Source organism: Marmota flaviventris, chromosome 12 (assembly GCF_047511675.1).
Source record: "Marmota flaviventris isolate mMarFla1 chromosome 12, mMarFla1.hap1, whole genome shotgun sequence".
In the NCBI taxonomy this organism is placed as follows: domain Eukaryota; kingdom Metazoa; phylum Chordata; class Mammalia; order Rodentia; family Sciuridae; genus Marmota; species Marmota flaviventris.
In genome coordinates this window covers 31,335,567-31,345,669 of record NC_092509.1, presented here as the reverse complement: position 1 = coordinate 31,345,669, position 10,103 = coordinate 31,335,567, and the positions used below count along the sequence as shown (strand labels likewise).

Below are 10,103 nucleotides of genomic sequence, written 5' to 3'. Positions count from 1 at the left end.
CAGGGCCTCCAACATGCTAGGCAAACACTCTACTCCTGAGCTATACCCTCAGCCCAGCCACTATTTTCTATCTCTATAGATTTTTCTATTCTAGGAATTTCATATAAATGCTATTTCATATAGTATATGGCCATTTCCATCTGATTTCTTTCACTTAGCACATTTTCAAAGTTCACTCATAGTGCAGCATGTAGCAGTTCTTTCTTTTGTTTATGGCTCAATAATATTTTATTGTATGAATGTACATTTGGTTTCCTGTTCAGCAGTTAGTGAATATTTGGGTTGTTTCCACTTCACGGATAGTATGAATATTGCTATTGTGAACATCGATATACAAGTTTTTACATGGACATGTTTTTATCTCTTCTGATTATATGGCTAAGAGTGGAACTGCTGGATTATATAGTAACTCTAGATACAACTACTATGGTTTGGACGTGGTTTGAATGTGTCCCCCCAAGGCTTCACAGGCAGGGAGCTTGGACGGCAGTGTGATGATGTGGAGAGGTGGTGGGACCTTTAAGAGGTGGGGCCTAGTGGAAGGTCATTACTAGCTTCTCCCCTTCCCACTCTAGCTTCCTGTCTTGCCAAGTGATGACTTCCTCCCAGTGCACTCCTGCCATTGTGATGTCATCCACCATGAATGGAGCCTTCAGCAGAGCTGCACAGATGCTGGTGTCATTCCCTTGAACCTCTAGAACTATGAGCTCAATAAACCTCTTTCAGAGTAATCAGCCTGTTTTAGTCTTTTTTTTTTTTTTTTCACTACTGCTACCATCAAAAAGACCTGACAAGAACAATTAGTGGAGGAGAAGTTTATTTGGGGCTCATTTCAGAGGTCTTAGTTCACAGATGGTCAACTCCATTGCTCTGGCCCTGGGGTGAGGCAGAACATCATGATGGAAAGATGTGGAGGAGGAGAGCAGGTCAGGACATAGCGATCAGGAAGAAGGTGGGGGTGGAGAGAGAATATGGCTTACCAAGGACAACACATATACCTCAAAAGCACACCCACAACAACCTACCTCCTCCAGCCACAGCTATCTGCCTATTGTTATCTACCACCCCTCCCCCCTTTAATCTATTCAAGTGGATTAACCCATTGATTAGTTAAGGCTCTCATAAGATTATCATTTCACCTCTAAACTTTCTTGCATTGTCTCACACATGAGTTTTGGGGGAACACCTCATAGCTAAACCATAACATGGCCTTAGGTGTTTTAATATAGCAATAGAAAATGGGCTAATACAGCAACCTCTGATGAACTGCCAAAGTGTTTCCCAAGTGTATACAGCATTTCACAAACCCATCCTGGTGGGTATGAAGTATATCTTATTGTGGTTTTGATTTGCATTTCCATAATTACTAATGATGTTGAGCATTTGTTTTTTGCTTGCTTATTGGCTCCATATGTATATCTTCTCCTGAAAAATGACTATTCAAATTACTTTTTTTAAAAAAACTGGCTCACTGTTTTGTTTTGTTTTTTGTTTTTGCAGTTGGAAGTTGAACTCAGGGCACTGTATCACTGAGCTACACACTAGGCCTTTTTGCTTTTTGTATTTTGAAACAGTCTTGCTAAATTGCCCAGGCTGTCCTCAAACTTATGATCTTTCTGCCTTAGCCTCCCTAATAGCTGGGATCACATGTATGCACCATTGTACCCAATTATTTTTCTATATAGTATTGGGTTATAAAACTTTACTGAGTGTATTCTGGATAGAAGTCCCTTATCATATAAACAATTTGCAAATGTATTCTCCTATGCTTCAAGTTGTATTTTTGCTTCCTTTGTGATGCCATGAAAGCAAAAAAGGTTTTATTTTATTTTTTCCATTACTGGAGATTGAACCCAAAGTCTAACACATGCTAGTCAAGTGGTCTACCACTGAGATACATTCTTGGGATTGAAAGTTTGAGGCCAACCTGTGTAGCATAGTGAAGACCAAAAGACCGTTCAAAATAAAATAATAAAAGGACCAGGGAATGTAGCTCAGTGATAAAGTGCTTCATGCATTGAACCCCGGGTTCAAACCCCAGTACTGTAAAAAATGTTTCTCTTTTAAAACTTTGGATTCTCCTTAGCTACACCACCTGGCTTGAGTTAAATTTTGTTCATGTTATGAAACAGAAGGTGGTGGTGGCGGTTCTTCCTCCTCTTTCTCCTCCTCCTCCTCCTTCTCCTTCTTCTTCTTCCAGTGGTCCTAGCACAATCTGTTAAAAAAGACTATTCTTGGGCTGGGGATATAGCTTAGTTGGTAGAGTGCCTGCCTCAGCTGCATAAGGCCTTGGATTTGATCCTCAGCACCACCAAAAAAAAAAAATAAAATAAAATAAAAAAAAATTATTTCCCCACTGAATTGTCTTGGCACACTGTCAAAAGTCAATTAACCATAAGTATATGAACTTATTTTTGGACTGTCAATTCTATTCCACTGATCTATATGTTTATCTTCAAGCCAGTAGCATATAGACATGACTGTAGGTTTGTAGCTAGGTTTTGAAATTGGGAAGCATGCATCCTCCAACTTTTTCCTTTTTCAAGATTGTTTTTCATAGTAGGCTTATAAAGAAATGATTAATGGATGAACATTTAAGATTTTTAGAAGTTTTGTTTCAGGGAGGAAGATATATGTACCTTATAAAACAATACCAGGATTGGGTCTATTTTATAAAATGCCTTGGTGGCTAGGTTTTTGCTACCTGGGCTGCATAAAAAATCTGTTTTTGAATTCTCTATAATTGGCCCCATGCTAGCAGCATAGCTGTTTTCCATAAACACTCAGTGATTAATACCTTATTCTTTTTGTTTTGTTTTAACCTACTGGTTCTCTTGTTTCCATCCTTTAATTAAGAATTACAAACATTTCCTTTTTTTAAATCCAGCCTACTCAATAACTAAATAAATTTAGTTTAGAATCCTATTTTCCTAAACTTCTGCCAATTTTCTGCCCAGAACAAAAATATGCTAGATAGAGGATTTTCCAGAATGGAATCATTAGGAATTTCTTTAGCTTAATTGGATATACTTAATGTTTATAATCAAGATGGAGGACTCAGCTTTCTGGCACAGTGCTCTATCACTGAGTTACATCCTCAACCCCAATTTTTCCTTTTCTTTTTTTGCAGGGGGAGCAGGTACTGGGGATTGAACTCAGAGGCACTCAACCACTAAGCCACATCCCCATCCCTATTTTGTATTTTGTTTAGAGACGGGTCTCACCTAGTTGCTTAGCACCTTACTTTTGCTGAGGCTGGCTTTGAACTCACAATCCTCCTGCCTCAGCCTCCCGAGACACTGGGATTGCAGGCATGTGCCACCGTACAGGATCCCTCTTCCCCTGTTTTTAATGTATAGTTTATCATAAGAACTTTAACAGTTATTCTATGCTAAGTTTTGTGACCTTTCTCCTGAAGAGCTTATAGTGGAGGAGCCATCTCTAAGCTCTATGAACCATCCAAAATAACCCCTCCTCCCCAATACTCATAACTCTTCAATTTTTCCAATTGTGTAACAATTTTTCCATGTATATTAATTTTAATCACATAATTATAGAGAATTATGTGAATTCACTCATCCCCACAAAATTGCTTTTGGTATTATCTTGTTGTAAGAGAACTGACTGGAACTTTAGTTTGGTTCTCTATCATTGCTTTGCTGCTTGCATGACATTTTCACCATGATTTACCTAGGTAGTCATGCTTTGCAAAAGCCCAAAGCATTATGAAAGAAATTCCATCTTGCAAGATTCCTAATGCCCTTATACAAGTTTAGTGAAGCAGCTTACAACGTTCAGATGCAAATATGATGTAAGAGAATACATTTTCTCTGAGAATCTATATTTCAATGGTGTTTACTTCTAGAAACCTAATCCTAATCATTATCTGGAATCTTCATGAGGGTAGGGACCATGGGGGTCTTGTTTACTCCAATGTCATACTTTTGCTGACCTAATAATAGTTGCTTCTTGTGTGTATACCTAAACTTTTCACATTGGAAAAAAGAGTCTTTTCAAGTGAGTATGAGGGAGATTGCTCAAGGAATCAGATTTTCCACTCTCTTTTTGACATCACTTGGAAGGACTGGCCTTGCCTTATCCTCCAGGCACAGAAAACAAACCTTCTGTTTCCAAGGGCCATCATCATTCCTGCTTTGAAGGTTTTCTGAAGTGTCATTTCCTCCAGGAACACCTTTCAGACTGAGATATGGAGTGGACACTGATTCCCATAGTGAATTCAAGGTTTTGCAAAGTCTACCACTCTTATGCAAACCAAAAGGGGGAGGAGTCCTTGTTTATTATAAATTTGATATTTTCACATCTTTGTTTGTATTTATCTGTTCCTAACTTGGTACATCAGACACATGGCTTGGCTTCTGTGTACTTAGTTTTTTTCTTCTATTTACCTGTGCTTAACTCTTGCCTGTTAAAACACATTTCTGCCTTAGCATCTAAATTTTAATATTTCCTTTATTTCTCTTCAGGCTTTTGTTATGCTAGCCCAGATAGGCACAGTGGGTTCTCAGTAAACATTATTTGAGGGTGATTTTATTATTAATAGTATTTTCTTGTTCAAAACCTCAGCTATTGAAAGAACAGAGTTTGTGTGACGCTTAATGTGCAAAGCAATGGATACTGAACAAATTTGGGACAGCATCTAAGTAATTTCCCTTTTCTAGTTAGTCCTAGGCCCCAAATGAGGTAATCAGCAGAATTTGAAAAGATGGTTAGACATTGTTTACCTTCTCCTGAGTAATTTACCCACTAGGTTGAGTGAACTGAGCAAACAGCTGCTGCTGGGATCTTGCCAGTCTTCTTCCCCATGGCAAACCGAAAGCCTGGTGAGGGTCAAGAGACCTGGATAGGAATTCTGGCTTCACTTTCTGAGAAACCTTGGGAACGAATTCTCTGTTTATTCATTCATTCAGTAAATATTAATTAGCTCCATTGTGTGCCAGGGGATAAAAATTCAATTGAGAACAAGAAAGTCTTTCCATCTATGGAATTCATGGTCCAGCTGAAAGGTGATGTTCTCCATAACCTAAAGGATGCCTCCCCATCTTTAAAATGATGATAGCCTCCTAAATTCAATTTGAGTGCTGAGAGCTGATAAACTTAGCATCTGATCAAAGCTCAGAATAGAGCAAAATCCTATCCATACCATAGGCAGCAAATGGCTGATCCCATGAATTGTCAATGGAAAAAAAAAAAAAAAAACCTCTGCTTTGAGGACACAAGGAAACAATTACTTCCTAGACAACATGAATGACTATGAATGACCAGGCCCAAGGAACACAAGTTAACAACATACACACCACACACACACACATGCTAAGTCAGACAGAGGCTGATAATAGAGGAAATGGTTGTAAAAGGGCCTAAAATAGCTCAGTACAATTTAGGCTTCTTAATTTCTAACACTAGTACAAGGTTACAAGGCTACATCAGTGAAATTTTAATAATAAAGAGCTCTTAAATAAAAACACATCCTTTTGATAGCTCTCAGTCCTTGTCTCCAATGCCAATCCAATCGTTTTGAGAAAAAGATGATTTACTGCTTGGCTAGCAGAGGAGAAACAGAGGACTCCTGCCCCAAAAGCCGTGATTCTGCCCATCCGCAGGAACGGGGGGCATTTATAGAGGTGATTCAGAGAAAATGAGATTAGGGAGGAGAACAGGAAGGAGAAGATCAGGGGAAAGAAGATCAGCGAGAAGTTTAGGGAAAAGAAGACTGGGAAAAAGAACAAAACCTGAAACTTACACCGCCACAAGTAATACAGTCAAAACATCAAGTGAACACCTGTTACACTTCCAGGGAGAAACTTCAGTTCACAGAATATTCTGGCTTTCCTTTACAAAACTGGTTACTAATAACATGGTCGGGCATTAGTGTTTACTTTATTCTTCTCCGCAGGCCAATGCAGGCCACTACCCTCTCAAGTGCCTCTGACCTATGCTCCAGCCCCACTGGTTCTCAAAAGACCCTAAGCGGCATGACATTTGGTATTCTGAGAAAGGCTGTATGGGCTTCCTTCCTTTCACCCATGTATTTCCCAGTTAACATGAGTTAGGGGGACAGAAAAGTTCGTCTCCACTGAGTAGGGCAGCAAAATTCCTGTAGATCCGGCAGAGAACACGACCTAGATAAGTGAATCCCAGGCAGTGGTGAATGCAGGCAGGAATGATGGCCCACGACCAGAAAAAGCCCATACAGATTTTAAGGCAGTGCCTTGCTCCGATGCTTGCTTCGAAGTGCAATTTTTGTAAACGTTGGCCATCCCACCACAGCCCCAAACAGCAGAACAAAGTGGCACAGCCCAGAAATGACTGGCTCAGGTAACCAAAGTAGTGCTTAGCTGTCACGTGGACAGCAGTCAGGAATACCACGACTGCGCATGCCCCAGAGCCTCAGGGCTTCCCCCGCCCAGCTCAGCCTGCGCCCCTGCCGGCGGCCACGCCCATGACGTCCGCAGAGCAAGGCGGGGCGGGACAAGGGCCAGAGAGGGCGGGGCGCGGGCCGAAGGGGGCGGGGCGAGCTCGCGCAGTTGAATGGGGCGCCTTGACGAGCCGCACATTCCAGCGGGCCCACGTGACGCGGCCGCACGGCCTGAGGTAAACAACCGCGGCCCCGCCTCCCGGCCCTCCGCGCGCCCTGCACTCCTGCTCGCCGGCGGGATGCGCTCCAGCAGCGCGGGTGGCTTTCTCCGACAGTCCCCAGCGGCTGCCTAGGGCCGGAACAGCGGCAGCGGGCGCGGCGCCCCGGGCCTGCGGGCCGAGCGCGCCGGCAGGGGTCGAGCGCGCGTCCCCTCCCCGCCCCCACCGCGCGCTGTGGCGCAGCAGGAATTTGGCCCGGACCCGGTCTCTATTTGCGGCTCTTGACGCGCGGCGGCCGACAGTCCTTGGGTCATATCTATTCTAGGGGCACTGGGTCATCGCGCTCAGCCGGCCCCCTCCTCCAGGCCCTGAGGGTGTGTCCCCTGCACCGGGGCTCGCCGCGCCTATAAGGGGCCGAGCGGCGGGCAGGGACATGCAGCTCTACAGCAGCGTCTGCACTCACTACCCAGCTGGGGGACCGGGTCCCACGGCCGCAACTCCCGCGCCGCCTGCCGCCGCCGCCCCATTCAAGGTCTCTCTTCAACCCCCGGGACCTGCCAGCGCCGCGCCAGAGCCCGAGACCGGTGAGTGCCAGCCCGCTGCGGCCGCCGAGCCCCGGGAAGCCGCCGCCGCCCCCACCGCCAAGATGCCCGCCTTCTCCTCCTGCTTTGAGATGGTGTCCGGGGCTGCCGCCCCCGCCTCAGCAGCCACCGCCGGCCCGGCGGGCGCGTCCTGCAAGCCGCCGCTTCCGCCGCACTACACGTCCACGGCGCAGATCACCGTGCGGGCCCTGGGCGCCGACAGGCTCCTGCTGCACGGGCCCGAGCCGGGTTCCGTCGCCGCGGCCAGCGCCAACCCGCGCGGTCGCTGCCTCCTGCTGGCCCAGGCTCCCGGGGCCCCGGTGCCGCCGCGGCGGGGCTCCTCGGCCTGGCTCCTGGAGGAGCTGCTGAGGCCCGACTGTCCCGAGCCCGCGGGGCTGGACGCAGCCCGGGAGGGACCCGATAGAAACTTCCGACTGAGCGAGCACCGCCAGGCCCTGGCCGCAGCCAAGCACCGAGGCTCTGCGCCGCCCCCGGGGAGCCCGGAGCCCAGCCCCAGCCCGTGGGGTGAGGAACACCGAGCGGAGAGGATTCCCCGGGGGTGGGAGAGAGGTGGCGACCGCAGCGACTCTCCCGGCGCCGAGACGGCGCGACGGCTGGACCTGGAGACCGAAGCTCCCCCTGCACGGAGCAGCGAGGTGACCCAGAGTAGCGGAGCCGAGACGGTGGTGGTCTCCAGGTCGGATCCCAGAGATGAGAAGCTAGCCCTATACCTGGCCGAGGTGGAGAAGCAGGACAAGTACCTGCGACAGAGGAACAAGTACCGATTCCATATCATTCCCGACGGGAACTGCCTCTACCGAGCTGTCAGCAAGACCGTGTACGGGGATCAGAGCCTACACCGGGAGCTGAGGGAGCAGACGGTGCACTACATTGCCGATCATCTCGAGCACTTTAGCCCTCTGATTGAGGGCGACGTCGGGGAGTTTATCATCGCTGCTGCTCAGGATGGGGCATGGGCCGGGTACCCCGAATTGCTGGCTATGGGGCAGATGCTAAATGTGAATATACACTTAACTACTGGAGGGAGGTTGGAGAGCCCCACAGTATCAACCATGATTCACTATTTGGGCCCAGAGGATTCCCTAAGGCCTAGTATTTGGCTCAGCTGGCTCAGCAATGGACACTATGATGCAGTTTTTGATCACTCCTATCCTAACCCAGAGTATGACAATTGGTGCAAACAAACTCAAGTGCAAAGAAAACGCGATGAAGAACTTGCCAAATCCATGGCCATATCCCTATCCAAGATGTATATTGAACAAAATGCATGCTCTTGAAATGTCTGAAAACCTTACACCCTGGGGAAATTGCGTATATAACTTGTGTTTGGAAAATCACATGAACTCTAAATCAGGGTAACAGCACTTTTAAACTTCCTAGTAGATTTACTGTAGGTGTAAAGCCTTAATCATTTTTTGAATGTTTTCTCAGAGCTGAAGGTTGCTGGGCACCTAAATGATTTGTTTCATGATAGCTTTGGGTGATCTGCTATTTATAATTTGCTGTATAAAGTGAGCACTACTTAATTTGCAAGTTAATTTCTCACAGTGTAAATTTGTTCATTCCTGGTAGTCTATTTTCTATAAAAACGTATTTTTGCACAACATTTTTAAAAATGGTGTTACCTTCATCTATGATGTGTTCCATTTTGACAGACAGCTTTCAAGCATAAATCCAGAGAAATGCTTTATATAAAATGTATTACTTTGAAGTGAGTTTGTGATTTAGTAGTTATTTTATGTTGTTGAAATTTGAATTTCACAATTCTTCCATAATTATTTCAAATTGATATTGATGCATTCATGTTACCAGATGATTGGCCCATTCCATTTTGATGTAATAGATTTTTTTAATTGTTATTTTTCTAGAAATGGTCAGTCTTTATAAAGAAAAATGCTTAAGGGATGGCTGTGGGGAGATTTTTTTTTTTTTTTTTTTTTTAACCTTTAAGGGATAGTACCAGGTCTTACTTGAATGAAAGTCTGATATTTGCTGATGGCAGAAGGATGATTCTGTACTCTTGTTAATGTTTAGAGTAGATTGTCTGGTGCTCTCCATTGTTTTTATTTACATGTGTCATTTTGTTACAAAATAATTTAACATGGTATAAAATTTTGGGACAAGATAGGCCTCCTGCTTTATATACTTTCTTTTATATCTACTTGGATTCAACTAAGAAAAAAAAACTAATAGCAAAATGTCTGGACCCAACCTTGGCAGTTATTTTATAGCAGGAGAATACTCTTAATATTGTGTTCCTTTTAAGTTCTTCCAAAAGCCTAAGTAGGATTGCCATGTATTATGTAAAAATGTCTGCAAACAGAGCTTATAAGGTTTGCTGGGTCAAACAGTGTTTCCAACCTAAAATCTATCTCATTGCAACTTTAACTACTTTTAGTCATATTTATTAAGTAATGCAGTTTGTACTTTTTTATTTTGTAACATTTTGTGATTTTTTTGTACAATACTGTATTTGTACATTAGAGCAATTCTCAGCTGATGGAATGAATGAATAAAATGCACACTTTTACAATGTCTTTTTGGGTAGAGTGGTTTTTGAACTGTGATTACTGTGGAAACCTTTCTTAAATGCACGATTTTTTTCATGTGTAAAAATGCCACAGAAGTATGAGAGATTTCCTAAATTCTCACATGAACAGGATAGGTTTAATCATTAGTAATTTCAAAGGGTAAGTCTCAATGAAATATAATTTAAAGGTGGAGTAACTCAAGAAATTGCTCTCATTATTTCTAATTATAATTTTTATCTAAAATTATGGGCCGATTGGCTAATGAACAGGGAAGTGCAAGTTCTGTGTTCACCAGTATAATGTCTAGTTTGTTATTTAGTCAAAATTTTTTGTTTCACTCACTTTCAGCATAGATTTTAACTTTGTTTGCTTGTTT

General features: G+C 44.1%; 1 protein-coding gene across 1 annotated transcript; it reads left to right on the top strand.

Moving 5' to 3' along the window:
- The first annotated feature begins 6,657 nt into the window (after nt 1-6,657).
- On the top strand, nt 6,658-9,733 carry Otud1 (OTU deubiquitinase 1). Its single transcript, XM_027928554.2, has one exon. It carries the CDS (start codon nt 7,028-7,030, stop codon nt 8,471-8,473), a length of 1,446 nt encoding a protein of 481 aa, XP_027784355.2. The 5' UTR covers nt 6,658-7,027; the 3' UTR covers nt 8,474-9,733.
- Nucleotides 9,734-10,103: the final 370 nt, after the last annotated feature.

Excerpts from the sequence above, each read along its gene's own strand:
- Otud1 (XM_027928554.2), top strand. The coding sequence starts at position 7,028 with ATGCAGCTCTACAGCAGCGTCTGCACTCACTACCCAGCTGGGGGACCG.